Below are 20630 nucleotides of genomic sequence, written 5' to 3' on the forward strand. Positions count from 1 at the left end.
ATTATCGACTATCGTTTTTCGAATATTTTTTACAGCACAGGTAACAAGACTTATCGGTTTATATGGCATTGTTTCTTCGAGTTGTTTTCCTGGATTTGGTATCATTATTATACCTGCTACTTTTTAACTTTAACATGGCTTTAAATATTATTGCGATAATTTTCATTTCTTTTTATGATAATTCTTTAATTATTTTTCCTGATATTAAGTCAAATCCTGGCGTGTTTTTGGATTTGTGTCTGTTAATATTATTTGTTTTATTTATTTTACTTAATTATTGGACTCGCTTTATATGGTGCTTTTAGATAATCTTGTTGTCGCAGAATCGAATTTGCCAACCTATATAATTATGCAAATATTATTTTTTACTTAAATTACATATAATAGACTTTTAATTTTAATAGGATATAAGTGCAATTGTTCTTTAATTTGTCCACTTTTTGGTGGATGTTTTATATCCAGTATTGAGGCCATATTCGGCTTTTCCATATGTTGTTACATGTGTTACATAATATGGTAATTCCCTTGTGTCCAAGTTTATTATTAATTTTCGCCGAAACTTTATCGCCACATGGGGATTTGTTCATTTTTAGTTTTTTAATTGATTTATAAATGTCTGCAGGTAAGATATCTGGTTCAAAGATTAATTCGTTTAGAGTTCTGGATTCTTTGTAAATGTCTGCTTTATATAATCCTTATCAAAATTATTTACATCTTTGTTAAAACCATATCGAAATCCATTATGGTATTTATTGAGCTGTACTCAATTACCCATGGTTTCATGTGAGACTCTCGATTCTATTGATCAATTTTATCGTTTAAATAGATTTTTTGTTTGATTTGTATGTGAATTTGCTTTAATTTCGGCGCAGATATATTTATGTAATTGTTTTGTCATGTCTAGAGTTACTCTAAATTCTCTATGAAGATTTGCATAACGCAAATAACCATACCTAGGATATAAACTGAATCGGTAAATATATGAAAAACATATATATTTGCCTAGTAATCTCCGTCTAAATTAATCAGAAAATGGCCAGGAACAATATAAACAATATTTAAAAAAGAATAGCAAAAATAAAAATAAATTTTAACCAATATATTTAATTTAGCTAGAGAAATTAATTATTCATTAAAAACGTAAAAAAAATCATAATAAAATAATAAATTTTGTATGTATATATGATATTTATTAATGTTAAGTTATGTATGTTCATTCCATGGAAAGGTATTTTAGATTTTAAAACCGCTTGGTAGTCTTAAAACAAACAAATAATGTTAAACTAACTGTCCTTTAAATGTATATGTTAGTAAATATATTTTTAACAAAAATATGTAGCACTGAGTTCCATGACGTTATTTCGTAGCAAATCCGATTTATTTACACAAAGATATTTCACACGAAAAACATCCATTTACTCACAATATATTGTAATTTAAAAAGGAACAATAAGCTATGTGTATGTTTGTATATGTATATATTCATATTTAATAATAATCCTTCTATTGAGTCGCTAAGCCCGTCCAAGTTTGAAGAGCACAAAGGGACTTTAAGCTTCTGAGTTCTCTAATATATGTATGCTCGAATAGTTATTGTCGCAATGAAGGATTTATCAAATATACATCTACGTATTATGGAAAAATCTGTAATGTATTACGTCATTACTTTCTTCAGCGAGCGATTTAAAATCGAAGATATATAATCCGTCTCGCAAACGTGCCCTCATTTAACAACTCGACTTTCCTTATTCAACACTTTGAAACGGTAATATATTGTGGTCATTACAAAGGTTGCAGGGCCTGACTGATAGAGCTACCTTTCGAGGTGATTCTGTGTGCGTATATAATGTGGTATTTATTATTTGATGAGGTAAAATATCAACCTTTTACATTTCATTATATTTAATATGTACATATAATATAAATATTATTTTAGGCAACTTAAAAGTTTTTAGACTATTATCATTTGATTAATGTGTGATTAAAACATTGTATGTAAACATAATATCAGACATGTTTGAAGAAAATAACTTTTATAAATATGTATTTTGATTTGATCATGAAAAAAACAAGTATAATACATTTTTTTCAGGCATATACAAAATTACCGTAAGAACAGTAAAAAAATATTAAAAAATTTGTCCAGGAACGGCCACGAGAATTAGGGAGATTTCGTGTGTAAAAAAGTTTTTGATTTTATTTTTTGTATATTTTTTTATCTATTATAGAATATTTTTGTCCTATTAACTTTATATAATGAATTTCCTTATGTTTTGAATAGCCCTCATTTTTTAAAAATGCCTGCAAATCATACTGACTAATAGACAAAGCTGAGATATTACCAAAATATATTCTTCGAGTAAGTTTAATGACGAGATTATTTAAACTACGGTAGTTTAATATCGGGTCTTTAAAAATTCACACAAATGACAAAAAATACTAAAAAATAATTATAAAATATGTATAACTTTAAAGATTTTAAGATATAAATAGCAGCCAATTTTAAAATAAAGGCGGCGTATTAGACTGACCAATAAAAATACATTTACATAATTAATATTACAATATTATTAAAACAATGAAATTGGTCCTGTCCTCAAAAAACTATATAAATGACAAAAAATATGTAAAAAAAATTATTATTAAAAAAATTTTTATTTTGATAATTTTTGCTCTAGGATTTTTTAACAAGATAAGTTCTTATGTTACAAATAGCCCGCTATGTTAAGTTGGCGGATCAGACTAATAAACTATAGATATTTATAATATCTATTTTTAGAATTAGTTTCATGACGATAACAATAAAAATACTGCAGTTATCGATTCTCAAAAACCCAAATAAAAAAACCGAAAAATAAACATTTTTAAAATTTTAGTTTTCAAACGTTTTTGGATCTCTACTATTGAGATTTATTATTTTTTGAAAAGCCGCTATTGTAAATAAAATAGTAATATTTGGCTAATGAACTTCGCTAAGATATTTAAAATATATATTTTTAGGATCAATTTCATGATAATATCTAAACTAGAGCAGTTATTATGGTGTCCAGTTTATTTTTAAAAGTTTTTTATTTCTTCAAGATAAAAATCTTAGAGATATAAAATCTGACAGCTATTGAAAAAAATATAAAATCAACACTATAAAATTAGGGAGTTGATTTTCTAATTTTTACAATAGCTGAAATATAATGGCGGATTAAGCTGATTAAAGAATTAAGTCTACAACTTAAAAGGATTGTTTTACTGATAAAATGTATACTTTTCTGACTTGTAAAGTCCGGAAATTATTTAAAACATTTTAATTTGTAATATATATTATGAAATGTAATGATATATTTACCCCGTTAGGGTAAATATTATATTAATCCCGCTGTAACACATTGAGCTAAAGCCTGTCAGGTTGCAAAAAAAGAATAAAAAGAAAGAAATATTATAACTCCCCTTAATATATTTTAAGCTACTTCATCTAAAGTCGTAGAAGTCTCACGTCTGCTCTATTTTTGGCACCCAACGCGCGATTTTATATTATTTTGAACCTAAACTTCTAGTAACCGTTTCACAAATTACAGTTCTAAATATTAGTATTGCTTAAAAAGTTGATCAACCGTTTTTTATATAATTATTTTAATACGTTTATTTTTGAGAATTAGTAGCTTTCCACCTTTTTTTCTGTTTAAAATTAACCATGCCATAAACACAAGAAGTAACTATGATTTTTTGCAGCAGTTTCTCATATAAAGAAAATGCTTAAACGGATATTTGAATATGTATTATAGCAATGCTAGTATTTTTAAATTAAAAAAAAACTACTTTTGACTTTTCTTTTAAAATAATTTTTGTACAATATCATTATAATAGATATTTTATTAAAATTAAGTAAATATGAACTAATTTAACAAATTAGATTGCAACATTTATTAGTTTCTGAATTTAGTTAATATATTGCTATTTTTTAGCATATTTTATTCTTGAATATCCTACTTGTTTGTTATATTAAGTTGTATTCAGTTATATTTTGAACCACACACTTAAGCTTCGACAATACTATCTTAGGGGTATTAAATACAAAATTTCATCTTACCTAATCCCCGGAACGGTTGCAGCTTGGGTGCCATCTACCAAAATCCACGACACCCTCGGAGCCGGTCTCCCAACAACGGAACACGACACAGTCGCCCCTGTTTCGTTGCTAAACAGCAATTTCTTAGGCGGTTCTTGTAAAAATTTCGGCATTTCAGTCTCCATGGCCCAGCAGAGCAACACTGAAACAACACAATCGGAATAAATTAATTACCGGAAAGCACGTACCTACACTCGGTGTGCGGGTCACTTGTTAATATCCCTCGAGGGATAAGTTTTTCTTTTTTTCGGTTTCTTCAGTCACGGTCCGAACCGACTTACCGCCGATCCCTTTTACTTTTTCTCCAAGATAAGGAAACAGGGTGGGAAATCTCACAATAGGGAAGTAAACTAACCCTCTGTAAAAATATATTTCAGGCTTATCTTACATATGTACGCAAACGTGAATATATTTAAACCAATATATATGTGTGCGTAGGCAGGTCTTTGATTACGCCTTTGAGATTTTCTTACGGACGAGCTGTATAAACATTATCACAAATAACATTTTCTCTCAAATGAATGCGTGCTATCTCAATGGAACGTTCTCTTCTACGGTGTAGCAGAGGTTTTATTATTTTTTATGGTATCAAGATTAATAAATGTTAATGAAGGATTTTGTTCGTTATTTAATATTGGAATATTGTGCGGTTTTGTTTTGAAATTAAATACATAATTCATAAATCACCGGTTACGACTTTAGTATGCTTAACTGTGCCATAGAATTAATATCAGAATAACTAGAACCTGTCTCGGTACGCTATGGAAAAAGTAATTAAAATATTAAGTCATTCGGAAAAATAACGCAAAAAATATTTTAATAATTATTAAAGTAATTTGCAATATTAAAACATAGTAAAATAATGTCTGCGATAATTAAAAAAATAATAATAATAATAAATTAAAAAAAAAACAGAATATATACTTATACAATATTTTTGCATACATACATTTTAATGCTAAAAAAAATATCATATAAGTATGCAACAATAATAATAATAATACATTTATTAAAAGTAAGTGCAATAATAAACACAATACCCTTAAATAAAATGTATTTAAAGCCCTAACTATTAAAACTGTTATAAAAATATAGTACTTAAAGTAAAATGTTATAGTAAATCGCTCACGATACATAAAAATACAAGTTGAAATATAACTCATGCTTAACCTTTTTTTATCAATGTATACATATTTGTCTATCAAATATTAACAATAAACATCTATATATAAAATAAGTAAAAAGGTCAACATCATAATTATCAATAGTTATTATTAATATTTTTTTATTGTTTTATTATTATTAAATATTATATTTAACACCTTTAAATATCGAACATTACTTTCCAAACAAGTATATAAGACAATGCGACACAGCCAATCTTCTTTAAAAATGTTTGCGCTAAAGCAATATAAGGAATTACAGTTTAAGAATAAACTTTGTTATTATGTTTACTAAGTTTCCTTTGAAAAAAATGTATCCTGAACGAATTTCGTCCTTTGAAGTAATGTTTCTACTTTTATTATACAATTACTTTTCATGCGTTGTTTGTCTGAAAAAACAAATATAACAAGATAGGTAATTTATCAAAATATCACCTAAGCACTCTTTTCTTGGAGAGTACGGGTGTTCCAATTCACTTAATCGTGTTTCTGCGTCGATCACTGAAACAAAAACATCTTTGTTTTCCAGACTCTGTGTAATCCGCTGGAAATGTTCCGTGGGTCTTGTGAAAATTGGGCACGCTCCCTAGAGACCGCGATAATTCAGTGACCTCCATGTGTTGTGCCTTCTGCCACTTCAGAATCTATCTTTGGAAAACCTCATTCCAACCCTATTTATAGTCCGATGAAACTTTAAACAAAACTGTCGACACATCTTCATGACGCTTATCCTAATTATGTTTATATATTATACACTTTATTAATTAACATTTAAAAAGTAACCCGATTGAAAAGAAATATTGCGATGGACACATCAGAATATACATATGTTCTATTTAGTATATTACCGAATATTCTTTCTTTCTATATCCGAACGCTTTATCCTTTCGATTTCGTTGTTCAATTTCGGAAAGGGCTTATTGAATTATTACATCTGAGATTGGAGATTTCGAATATAAATAATATATCCTCTATATTTATGTGCGTTGTGTATAAGTTATGTATGTATTACACAAGATAAAGAATGCCCATGTTGCTTATTTATTTCTTTAGTATTTTAAGTTTTTATTTAGAATATGGTTCGGTGATTATAGACAACGAAAATCTCAAACAGCAAAAATTCTGATCATAGGTGATCAATATAACATATATGTATATTTAAAGATACGGCAATATATATTCATACGTATATGACCAATGCTTGATCTGTTCGATCGAAAGTCACATCGTGATACTACAATTATAATATCTACAAAAAAGATCATTGCATCTCAAGTATCAAAGTGAAAATATTTGTGATACTTATACGACAGTTTACGTATAGCGCGATCATAATTTCGGTTTTAGTAAGATTACTTGCAGCAGCTCAGCGACAAAATACATTCCTCTTTTCACCATCGTCTCGGCTCAAGTGTAGACCATAATGAGACTTTTTCCTTTCGCCTTTTTTCCTCTCCCCTTCGTCTATCGCTGAGCTCCGTTTATTTTAGCCACCCCGGTGTTCTCACTCTCTTCTCTGTGTCTGTGCTGGCCGACAGTCGGAGACTAATCCTTTCTTCTTCCCGAAAATCCCCTCAAAGGGGTCGTCTTCCTTCCATGGTGGAAAAACACTAATCAGCCCCGGTACGAAATAATCTCGAATAACGGTTTCGCCACGTTCAAATTCGCCATGGCAATAATTGTTGCGTTATTTTTTTTCGGCTACTTCCTCCTCTCTCCTTTGAATGTCCCATTGGGCTTTGACAATACTTTATGAAGATTCTAGCTATTCAGTAGTCAGTACACCCTAATATTTTTTTATTAAATTGCCTTTTAATGGTGTTACGACTTAAGTAGCATATTATATTTATTCTCATATATATATGAATTTTATATTTAATAAATATCTATTATATATATGTGTGTAGTTCTACGATTATTTAAATGAGTGATTCATATTAGAACGGTTGATATTTCAACAATATATTTGTTTCAATTAAAATATAAATTATATTAGAAATCAATAAGAAAACATATATTGTGAATGTATAAATATAAAAAGAAAACGCTCCAACGCCCTTCAGCCTGATTTCAATTTGTTTTGCCGTCAAATTTCACCATCCACATACCCCCTCCCCCCCTCTGAAAAGAAATAAAACTCGGTATTACTACTATACACCCAGCGTGTTACATAACTCTCACCAAGAACGCCACTCCATTATGGGTTCGGCACTCGAACCGAGCGACACTCAGAACCGCATCCTTCACAAACTTGTCTCCTTTGAACATATTGAATTATAGTAATTCGTATAGAGAAGAGTGACGTGCTCTCTCAACGTCTTTTCCGTGTCCTTTTGTGTCACCAATGAAAACATTCCCTTTGTCGACCCACGACACAGAACGCCAATACACATTACGAATTTGAAATCCGGTTAAATGAAACGTGAAAACCTGATAAGCACGAAGAGTATGCTACTCGGAATTTTATTCAAGACTTATTTTTAAATATATGTTAAAATGCACTGAGGAGTAAGAATATAAAAATTTGCTTTTTAATACTAAGTTAAGCAAAGATCAAATAAAAGGATTTATTAATTAATTTTTAGAGAGACCGCGATTTAAATGTTTATAATAACAAAGTCTAAACTGCAATATCAACAATATATTTATTTGCTTGTTAAGTTTTATACTTAAGGTTACTCAAATGCAGTTACTATAATATTTAAGCGTAACTAAAACAAAGCTTTTAATAAAAATAAAATTATATTTATAAAAAAACATCAACAGATTTTAATACTTTCAAGAGTTTTATTTACAGTTCTTGAGTTAAAAACTAATTTAAAAGTTCGTTTCGGAGATATGCAGAATTATAAAATAAATGATCATCAAATTAGCTTATGAAGTTTATGAGAAGACCAAACATAAATTTAATTAAAAATATGAAATACAAAAAAAAAACAATTTGTTTATGCACTTTATGTGAAGTAGCTAGTCAAAAGCTTAATTGTTTAAAAAAATAATTTGGGAATTAAAATTTTATTTCTGAAGGGTTTTTGTATTTTATGCATAATTTATCTTACGTCTCTATTAATGTTGTATTATATTTTTTACTTTCTCTTGAAAACTAGAAAATGCATATTAACTAAAAATATGTATGTATTTTTAATGTTGTAATAAAAGTTAATAACAAAATGAACAAAAAGAGGATTTATTAACAATTAAATATACCCTATTTTGTTTTTAGATAATATAATTTATGAAAGAAAATTTTGTTAGCGATGTTATCAATTAAAAATATAAAACAATCGTTAGATTTAGATGTTATTTTAATACTAAAGTACGTTTTTCAATTAACGAAAGATTAAAGGTTCATTTACATTTTAATACTGTAATATTATATAGCACAATGTGCTGCAAAATTATTTATAAATTTATTATAAATGTACCTTGTTCTTTTTATTCTCTAGTGTGCCATGATAAAAAAGGTTAAGTAACACTTTACCAGATGAAATTTAGACTTTTAAATGTAACAAAATCCTAAACATATACTATCCAAAAAAGTCAAGAAACTGGATTATTAATTAAAGTCTGAAATATGTGTTTAGCTTATCATTTTTATGCATTCTTTTTTTAAATATAGAAAAATTTAACTTAATGACAAGTAAGAATATTACAAAAGCTAAGGATACAACTGAGAATAATGTGCCTGTTTCGGCAAATGTTGAAAAAAACAGATAATTTTAATTTGTAAATTTTCAGTTTAACATTTGTAGGCAATTGAATAAAATTTAAAAAAAGTAATTTAGTTATTTGCTAGCTTAAGACAAATTTTTAAAAAATAAATATTTTTTTTCGATATTTGTTTAATTGCAATCTTAGTTGAAATAATTCATAGAATACGTCTTTCTTTATTAAAATGTATAAAAATAATATTAATTTGCAAGTAATTGAACCACCTTTTTTTTTAAATACCACTAAAATACACACAAAATTCCAAAATACATTTTATTTCCCACGTTTAAAAAAAAAGTTTATGCAAAAGAAAATAACAAAAATCCACAGAAGCAAATAAAATCTTGCTATTTTTTTTTAAATAAAAAAGAGGTAATTTGGAAGCATTGCAATATAATATATCTAGCATTATTTTTAACCACTTAAGACATTATGTTTCTTAAAAACTCTGATCTGCCCTTCTAATATAATACATATACATGGCTTTAAGTGTAAATAAACTCCACTTTTTGGTAAAAATGACTTACAAACCACCTTTAATTTCTATCTCCAATATTACTTTTAATTACTGTCTTCAAAATCTCCAATTAAATACTACAAACGTTAAACTGCAAACTTAAGATATTGTTTATTTTTCTATTTTCAAGCTGTCTATTCAATATTTGTTTCTCCTGTAAAGTTGTCAAATATGGAGTTTGCAATTTTACACTTTAAGCAATCGATATATAAAGCAGATGTGTAGATGCTCACATAGATGACCATGAAGCATTTCAAAGCCTTAAAAATTTAAATCTACAGATGTCAATGTAGAAAGATCAAGAATTACGATAGACAATTAATACAGAAAACTCTTATTTTTGGTCACATCTTAACGGAATAAGCAACAACAGTGGTTTATAAAGAGTTTTACCTCAATATTTAGAACAGTAGTAATCAAGATAAACATTGCCATTATAATGGCCGGATTAAGCCATAAACGAGGGATTTTCTCTCCTACCAAAATAAATTATTTAATCTGATTATTTATATATTAAGCCAGTTCTCAAACTTGCCTAGATTTACAAGCATAAGTATCAACAGTGACCAAATATTTAATACAGTGTTGCTCTTATCCTTGTGATACTCTACAATTTATTGCACAAACTGAAGTTCGTTACTCCTTATAGTTTACATATATTTTTTTAAGTAGAAGTCATTTTTTTATTTACTAAACCCTCAAACTTATGAAACGCATGCAAAGCATTAAGAAATGCATTATTATAAAAAATTAAATACTGGCAACTTTTTGAGAACAAACTTGTCGTAATACACGTAAAAAGTGCAATAAATAATTGCCAAAATGTACTTGACGATCAGAGATCCAAGAGAATATCTTTAAGCAATTTTAACCGCTGTTTATGGCTTTTACATTGACAAGTGCAGCAAATGGATTACCAAATAGAGCTGCCAAATATCCATATGTTCAAACTCTGACGATGACGAAAATATTCTAATAAAAAAAGACAACGGAAATAAACAAATAAAATTCCAAGAAACCTCTTCTAATCAGACAAAGAGTATATAAACGTATAAAGTGCATATTCGTCACTTTCATTTAAAAATTATTTCGAAACAAGAATTTTCTCATATCCCCGACTTAAAACAAAGACAGTTCGTCAAAACTCACACCAAATGAAGCCATTGCAATCTTCTATAGATTATTTTCGATAAAAAATCTAGAGTTCATTTTAATTTTCAAAGACAAGATTACAAGAACATCATATATATATACAATGTATGTTATGTTTATGTAATTATTCTCACTGATAATTTATAACTTAATAACCAAAATAATTGCATGCTGCTGCTGAAAAGTAAATTTATTATAAGAAATTACGCTTATATGAATATATATAATAATTAATTAAGACAGAAAATATAATAGTTCAAGTACAGCGATCAAAAAAAAATGATAAATGATCTACCCTATACCGTTTTTATTAAATTCTTTCATAACATATACAGTAAATTCGCCATAGTTTATTTTTAGCCTACGAGTCTTAAAAGTTTGTAATGATACTAATATATACCCATACATATATTATTAATTTTCAAGTCAGAGAAATTAAAAATAATATTTAATACGTAAACTAATAACTCACGTTATTTTAGAATAAAGCAAAGAAGATCTTTGATCCGTATTAGATAGTTTAATTACAATTGATGAGAATTATCTTCCAACAAATATTTCAAAAAATATTATAATGGACAGGTATAAAATATAATGCAGATAAGATATGAAGGATTTCTGATATATGTACATATATGCTCATATCGATAAAAATTCATGACGCTCTACAAACATTTCGACAAAATGGTAAATACGAAGTGTGTAGTTTGCGCGAGGCAGCATCTGGCGTAGACTTTCAAGATGTTCGGTTTTGACATTACAGCGTCTATCAGTGGTTTTAAAAGGTAGTGGAAAACGTTTTAGATAAACGTATTTTAAATATGAATTTTATTTTAGACTTTTGCGCTGAATAACCATTAAAATTAATTAGTATTGTGTTATCATGATATGATAAAGCCTTTCGAGCATATTTCAATTTAAATTAATTGAATATGTCATTGAAAATTTGATTTGATTTCAAAACAATCTACATTAATAAAAAAGTATTTTATTGTGACCATAAATAAATAATAATAACTGCTTTTCATATCAACATTGTCAAAACATAGGATCGATAGTATATTTTCATTTTAGTTATGACATGTAGACGTATTATGAATCACTTTGTATGTCTTTACAAGTTTAGGGGCGCAATTAATTACCGCAGATGAAACTTCACACTAACCTTTCTATAGTTATTATTTACATAAATAGAATAATAGATCATAAATATTATATTAGTTAGCCTAAATTGTTTTATTTTATTGTAAACTATAAAAAATCTATAGGTTACTTTCGAAGATTCGGAAGCCGAAAAAGTCGGATCTTGATTGCGTTTGTCAAAGAAGCATCATCGTTAACGCCTGGTGTGACTTTTGAGAACCATGGCTTTTGAAGGGGAATAAAATTCGCGGAACGGGTTGATTGTACAAAGCCTTCAATTTGGGGAAAATGTACACTTGGCGTATTCGACATACTTATGAATGTATGTGATAACGCGACTTGGCGTCTTACTATCGACAAAGTATATGTACATTGTTTTTTTAAACACATGTAAGTTTATATATTATACAAACAAATATGTATTTATCGATACAATTGATTCTGTAATTATCTGAAGCAAATATTAAGTGAAAAGACTTACACACTGAATTTTGAATTCTAATAAAAGAGCAACACATAAAAAGTTTTCTTTTCCCAGTATGTACATATAAGTATTATCTTAGATATTTTTCCCCAAGGTATACACTCTCTTTCTTTATTTAGTATTTACGAGACTTAAACTGTAGCATCTATCATTAATCTGACATTTAGACGCCCTAATGAAATTAATTAATTGAAAAGGCAAATCCTTTATCATTTATTTCCTTCCACAAAACAAACACAATCGGTTTAATTTAATTAATTAATCATTTGATTAAACTTAAATAGCTTTCACTGAATTTTAAATATGCTATTTTATAATAACTCACAAAATCATTTTTTGTAAAATTTAAGTAAAACAAACAGAAGTTTTTAGAATAACGTTAGATTAATTTAAAAAAAATGTGAAATTAAAACATATTGTAGATTGAATTTGGTAAAATATATTATTTATATGATTAATCACTTCTACACTTATTATTATAACACATGTTATTAAAAATAGATATGTTAATAAAAAACGATCGTATGTTAATATAAACTACAAACATCCCTATCATAAAATACGTAATATTTTTTCTACATTTTGTATATCCATAGAAATGAACTTTTGGGGTATTTTATCAATAGTTTTTTTAATTTATTTACTATCAAAAATTGCGTGATATGATCATAATCATTATTAAATAAAATCAATGAATCAGTATTCTACATACTAAGAAAGCTCTTATTAAACTTAGACGCTTTACGAACAAACCCTCAAGAAAAAGTCATATTAGAACACAAGAACCAGACGTCAACAATGACCAACACAGACTTTCGATAACCCTTAACATAAAATTTTATAACCGTATATTTTGTATTCCTGGAAATAGTTGGCATTGTCTTCTTATTTGTAATATTTAGTAGCCATCGTAAGAAACGACAATGATTTCGTAAATAGGGAGAGAAATACTCTTGCTTTGTAAAAGAAGTAGTACACTAGGGATATGGAATTTAACAATACGGGCTAATTGCTCTAAATACATCAATTTTCCGTTTTTTTATCCGCTTCTGTGTTAAAACATGTTAATGGTTTCACACATTCGTAAGCAAATCAGCCATTTAACGACTCACAATAGAATGCCTTATCGGCGATTATGTATAATTTCAGCGATATGTATGTAGTATTTACTAAGTCAGCTTTCAAAGGCTTATTTAATTAAAGTGAATAGCATCGTTTCAACATGTATTTGGCGGTCGTAAAAATATAGCGCCGATCCCGACCGTGCGCTTCTTGGCTGTTAATCTACTTTCTTGGCCTAAACTATAATACTTAAAAATTTATTTAGTATATAATCTTTCAATACCACAAATATATTTCTATATTTATACTTATAAAAATTAATGTGTCATGCTTTAACGTGTTTATAATAAGCTTTCTAAGACGGTGGTTCTAAGTACGCTTATATTTAAGCAAGATTCTATAAAATATTATTTATAAATTATCATCAATAAATCTAAATATTAATGGCATTATGTTAAAATATCAAACTTAAGAATTAGAAAATTAAAGAGCTAAAATAACTAATAATATATATAGTGTTACTACAGACTAAAAATAAGCGCTTTCGGAATTAATAAATTTTGATAAAAAGTAATTAAACCAACTGTTGTTGTTATAACATAAAAGCCCGTGTATTAGAAGTATAAACAATATTTAATATGTATTGAGATGTCACTCAATATATGTTTTCTTGAGCTCAAAAGCTCGAGGTGCAGGTCATGTATAATATAATATAAGTGTATAATGGAAGATAACTGATATGTCTATACTAAAGTGGAAACTGAGTTACATCAAACTTAGCTAGTGAAAGGACAAATCTCAGAACCTAGAAAGATGACGTAACCTTGTCTAGATGCCCATGACCCGGATAAAAGTTTTGGCACCATACTAAAATGAGTAAGCGCAATGAAAGCAATAATATGTGCGCTAACTTATATTCGCACAGTATGCTCTTGTCAAATTAAAGTTAACGCGAAAACAAAAGTGCTGATATATTATTGTAACTTATGCTTCGCAGTCCCTAAACAAAAAAACTTGTATTATATACACTTGATCCTTGAATGTTTTCAATGGATAAAAATCTATTTTTGTCAAAAAATTGCGATGCTCTAGCAAGTATCTATATAAAAGCGCTCGTTCCACAGTTACAAGCCTAGACATATTATTATTGTATTATTTTTTATTGAATATAATTCAACAATTAAAGCTGTGCTGACAGGGGTCAGGAAAATTTATCTCTCGCAATTCACCGCCAGCAATTAATCGCTCCCGCGTCAATTGATCGCATAAAAAATATAGGCTATAAATGATTGTTAGTATATGTATCGCGGACTTCGAGACCTTTAGTGAAAGTTTCTCTTGCCAAAATGTTCCCGCCGATATCGTAGGAATAAACTAATGGCATATAATATTGAGAAAATGTAATATTAATGCACTTTCCGAAAAATGACATAATAAAGAGCAGACGGTTGACAAAAACTCATCTCAATAAAGAGTCTAAATCCAGGACTGGCGTGAACTTTTGCGAGGCCCGAAAAAATTACATTAACCGTACAATTTATTTATATTATATTTTATACATATTGTTGGGGCTAATAAGCATATACTTTACATGCATTATCACATAAAAAAATATTCTGTAAAATAGCTTACTAATATCAGTAAAAATCGTACGATGATTAAGTTGAGAAAAGGCATAGATATAATTAAATTATTTTAATAATGAGAAAATTATTGAATAAAAGAATCCGTTAATGGACATCGAAAGGTTTTCAAAATAAATGCTTAAATAAATTAAGTTACAATGTGTTGAGAAACAGTAATTATCATTAAAAGTAAACATATATGTGTATTCCAATGTGACGATGAATCAAATTACCGTAAATATTTTCGGTTACATAAAAAAAAAACGGAAAGCCAGATAAAATTATATTTACATTAAAATTTACCCTAATACTTAAATCAATTAAAACGAGCTTTATTTAACATTCAAATAATTTAGAAAATTTGAGAACATCCATAAAAAAATGTTGTGTATATATATTAAAAGCTTTTTTATTCAAAAGCAAAAACAAAAAAGTAATATAAATATTCAATATAAAAATTTCCTCGCTTTTTTCGTAGCAAAATATTTAATAATATTGTCGAAATTCATGAAGTTTGCTATTTCGCTTTTTCTAGAAAGAATTGTTAAAGTTGTATATCAGTCTTGTCTCATCAATGAGCGGAGGTAATTTAAAATTAACTTCAAGTTAGAATAAACTACGTTTGGCTAACACAGTTGCTATGGTTTTTAACATTATTTTTAATGCAATTAATAAATTTGGGTATGTTTTTATGATAAATTTTATCGAATCAAGACTTCTTGTTTTATTGACCAAAACATCTTGATTTTCTTTAACAATTTATTTTTATCAATAGCACCTTCAAAATTAAATTTTTACACTTAAATATATACTGAGAAATTTAATTCATATTTAGAAAATCAAATATTGCTTACTGATTTTCATATACAATAATTAAAATATATTACTGCGGAATCAATTATCTTTTAAAATAGGTGTATTCCAAAATTTCTTTTGTCGCTAAACAAAGATTTTACTCTCTAAACAAAGATTTGCACTCCGCTCTTATATCTAATTTATTTGAAATCTCATTTCCTTGATAATAGCTTTTTAAAAACTGTATTTTAAAAAAATCGTTTAATTCTTTTAAACGCTGCTTAACTAAATCTATACGCATTATAAAAAAAATTTGCTTGTAATATTTACTCTTGCTAATAAATCATACCAAATATGATAATTAAGACTGGTCTCCAAGGGATGAAGGCAAAGAGGAAAGTCTTTGGCAGACAGCAAGAGGAACATGCCACAAAGAGAGGAACATCGCCCACTGGACACATTCGCCAGAAAATCAATACTCGTCCACATTAGTTGCAATATATGTAATACAAAATAAACTATTACTAGTTTCTGGCGTCTTTCTGGCTGCAAAGTTGCACCCTTTAAGGTTACAAACCTGAAGATAGACAGGCTATGAATGTTGACAAAAAACTGATTTTATTTGATAAAAATATGCAAAGGATTCAATGAATTTCGTCATACAATAAAGACGATAGCACGCCAGTAATTTTGTACTAAGTTCACTATGTGCAAAGCAAGTAGTAGAAATTCCTAGCTGTAGTTGAAAATGGGAAATTCCCAGCTGTAATGGCGAAACCTTTTTTTTATTTCGCATCATTCAACCGCTTGCGGCGACTTAAGAATTTGTCGTGAACCACGAAGCTTTTTAAACTGGAGCCGGGTTTTTGGAACGCGCTGAGCCCGTCTTACGCTGGCCCTGTCTGAGGAATCCACAACAGATCAAATGCATTTAAACAATTTAAATATTATGTATACAGAAGAAAATTTGAATACGTAACTGCCCTATTATGTCAATAAGCAACGTGAAGAGCAGAGAGCCCTGTTTGGATCATTAACCCTTTTGAATAGTGAGTTAATTTATACAAATTTGTTCGTATATACTAATATTATATTTATTATACACCTGGGACTGAGTACGTATTTTTTTCATAATTATTTCTGTTGTTATTTGTTTATTATTTATTTTTATTGCATTAATAGTAAATTATATAAAAAATTAACGTTTTATTGCTTTGATTTAATATACTAATTATTTATTTTAATACTTTTCTAATTTATTTGACATATTTAATACATTTTATTCGGCTTTTGTGGATTTTTTTATATCAATACAAAGGGTTTCAATTTATTTTATAAAATTAAAATATATATTTTTTTGTTACGTTAATTTATTTCGTATTGGTATTTGTATTATTTTCTATAAAAATAATTAACATTAATTCAAATTTAAAAAATGTAAATATATAACTATCTGGGGCACCTCAAAACAGTGAAAGAACGACGACCGTACATGTACGGCGATATTCCTCAAATGAACCTCAAAGGAACCCCCGAATACATAATCATAAGCAGGCAGTGAAATCTATAAAAATCAAAATAGTCCATAATTACAGTTGTATAAAAATATATATATATATATATATATATATATATATATATATATAAAATAATTTACATGCAATGTTTTGTTAATTATATATATATATATATATATATATATATATATATATATATATATATATATATATATATATATATATATATATATAAAAAATAATTTACATGCAATGTTTTGTTAATTAGGCTGCTTTTATTTTTCAAAATGTCGCATGGGCAATTAGTTTGACGCAACGGTCGGCCGGTCGTGTTTTGGCCAAATTGCACCGCGCCCGTTTAATTGGAGCGGCAGACCTAATTCCAAAAACGCCCCCACTACGATGCAATGCAGCACAGGCCCGTGCAATGTGTGCACATTTCAAACGGACATTAATTTCGGTTTCCAGCGACCGTACCTCGGGCGAATTGATAGCCGGCAACAATGGCCGTCCGCGGAATCATTGCAGCTCTATGCGGAGCCTTCGTATTACATTTGGAGCACACAACCAGCGCCATATGGAGCTGGGGCTGGGGCCTTAATGCACTTGTGGACAATGCAAGCTCTTAGCTCACAAAAATAACACACGTATCCATTTAATGGTCTTCAAGTTGCTAATGCATTGGATTGAAATCATCAGCGTTGTGCAACGACGCCGGCTGACGTCATTTCGCGGTGAATATGACGTCATGCACAATTGGTCATTATAGTGGTTAAATGGATTGAAGATTGCAACGGAAAGAGCTTACCGTTCAATATTCAAAAGCCTTAAATATATTTGCTCATTTAAAAATAATAAAAGGATTTGACAAAATCAATGATATTCTGACATTGTAATTATACAAACGATTGTAAAGACTTTTGCACGTTTCGCATGAAATATTAGCTGGTGTGTACATGTTTAACTTTCAATGATAAAAATATGCTGATGATACAGTGTTAATATATAACTCAAAAGCATTCAAAGATAAGCAAAGATTTGATCCATATTAATAAATGAATGAGATCAAACAAATTAACAATTAATGGAAAAAAACTGTAAATCATTCTCTTATTACAAAAAGTGATAATATAAAATACTTATATCTACTTTTAGACAAAAACTAAAAATTTTATAACCATATTGATTATATATTATAATAATAAAAAATTATTAATGTCACAAATATTAAACAAGTTTCAAAATGTATTATCGTATAAAACTAGATTAAACATTTATTATGTACATATTCATAGTAATCTAACATATATGTATGTCTTGCATTTATGAATTTACAAGTAAATTAAAATTAAAATCACATCAAGTTATTCAAAATAGTCCTGCAAAAATTTTGTTGAATATGCCGATCAAAGACATACATATATATTAAAACTAAAATTTTGCCTATAACTATTCTAGCAAAATATGAACCAATAATGGTAACCAAAAAGTACTAGAAATAAAATCAATTATAAATACTAAATTTAAATTCAGAAAACAGTCTCATAATTATGAAATTATATCTACCGATAAAGTTTGGCTTAAATTCTTTGAAATATTTATATTCCATTGAAACCTTTAATGATTTACCAAAATAAACTAAAAATAATTGCAAAGAAATTAAAAAATATTATTTTATTTTTCTGCAACTTTTGTAAACTACAATTAAGTCAATAAATAATACATATTTAAGACGTAGAATTATATAATGATACGATATAAATAAACATAAAAAATTAAAAAAGAATACAAGGGTCAGGAAATATACATGATAATTCTTTTCGAAAAGAGTAAAATATTTTTATTTTTTACATTTTCTCAAGACTTTTTTAATACACTAAATCATTATATTTTTACATGGAAGGTTGCATAAGTCTTAATAATACCAAAACGGGGGAAAACCATCACATGAGCTAAATGCTTAACGTGACCATACGTCACATTTTAAAAAGGAACATCCCGTTCTTAGGTAATTTATTCTGTTGTCCCCAAGCACAGCTTCGGGCTGATAAAATTTCTTATTTTCAGAGAAAAACCAACAATAATAATTACAAAATAAAGTGCGAAAAATTAAAAAAAAATCCGACGGCAAATTTTTTTATCAATTATTGTAGTCAATTTAAGTTTCTTTCATTTTAACAATGCCTAAAATTAATAGATTTAATAATTGCCAGAGAGGTAGAAGAACAATATATCTTTGGAAAAAAATTATATTAAGAATCATTGTAATAAAAATAAATATTAAAAGTGATTTTTTGCTTTAGTAAAAATATGACATTCATTTTTATACTACCTAATATTTTAGTTTGCTAATTTAAAAAAAATATTTAACAATTTTAAAATCATTGTATCATTGATTAATACAATGATTTTACTAATATTTTTAATAAATAAGTTCTATCGAAATGCACATAAGAAATACGCTGTAGTTTAAAACCAACATCACAATTATACATACGCTCTGATATAATAATAATATGTATATATAATATTTGTATGTATTTTAAAATTGTAATATATAATATATTTTATACTTTTGGCAATCGTGATGCATTAGATTAACCTGTCAGGACACGATAGTAATAATTTTAATAAATAAGTATATAAATAAAAAATCTCGCGTTACTTGCTCGTGTAGAAGCAACGTAGTAACTTATTTTAAAACATTAAGAAGTCATGGTCGCATTTTATTTAATTAAAACTGCTTTGCAGAATATAAGAAAATGAATACCCTAATGTAATACTATAGTTAAAATTTGTAAAATGTAAAACATAATGGAGAGAGCCGATTAAAACAAAAACTTTATATACTTCCACAATTATATGGAGAAGAGAAGAAATGACAATAATATGGTACCGACCGTTTACAAATGGATATTAATCGTATTTCAATAATAAGCGACAGGCTTTTTAATTACAGTGTGATTGATCATTAACGTTTCTTCGGGTGAAATATTTACACAGAATTCAACTTTGAGAATGAATCAGGTCAAACAATTTCATCAAATCGATTTTCTAAAATTGAACATTTAATACAATCGGTGCTTCCACGTTTCGAAAAATCATTTGAATAATCTGGATTTATTCGGAATCCGGTTTGTTCCATTGAAGCCGGATTAAAAGGGTCCTAGTTTTCGCTGAATGTGTAGGTAGGTATTGTACGTGAGCGTGAATGTGCACGTACAAGAGAACGCGAATGTGTGTTTACAAACATATTTATCTTTACTTTTGGCGAGTTTCTGAGTATAAAAGTACATATGTAGTATAGACAGAGTGGCACAAAAAGTAACGATTTTAAATGC

At 27.8% G+C, this 20630-nt stretch overlaps 1 protein-coding gene across 5 annotated transcripts in view; it reads right to left on the minus strand.

The window, feature by feature from the left end:
• Positions 1-20630, minus strand: part of LOC148233946 (cell adhesion molecule Dscam1-like) — a 215282-nt gene that overhangs the window by 146328 nt on the left and 48324 nt on the right. For all 5 annotated transcript variants that reach the window (XM_088189036.1, XM_088189035.1, XM_088189037.1 and 2 more), the window contains exon 3: positions 4082-4262. In XM_088189036.1, the coding sequence (XP_088045162.1) occupies positions 4082-4262 (181 nt within the window). The remainder of the gene's footprint in view (positions 1-4081; positions 4263-20630) is intronic.

This window comes from Plectrocnemia conspersa, unplaced genomic scaffold (assembly GCF_051122295.1).
Source record: "Plectrocnemia conspersa isolate PC_06_02 unplaced genomic scaffold, ASM5112229v1 ptg000007l, whole genome shotgun sequence".
NCBI classification, from domain to species: domain Eukaryota; kingdom Metazoa; phylum Arthropoda; class Insecta; order Trichoptera; family Polycentropodidae; genus Plectrocnemia; species Plectrocnemia conspersa.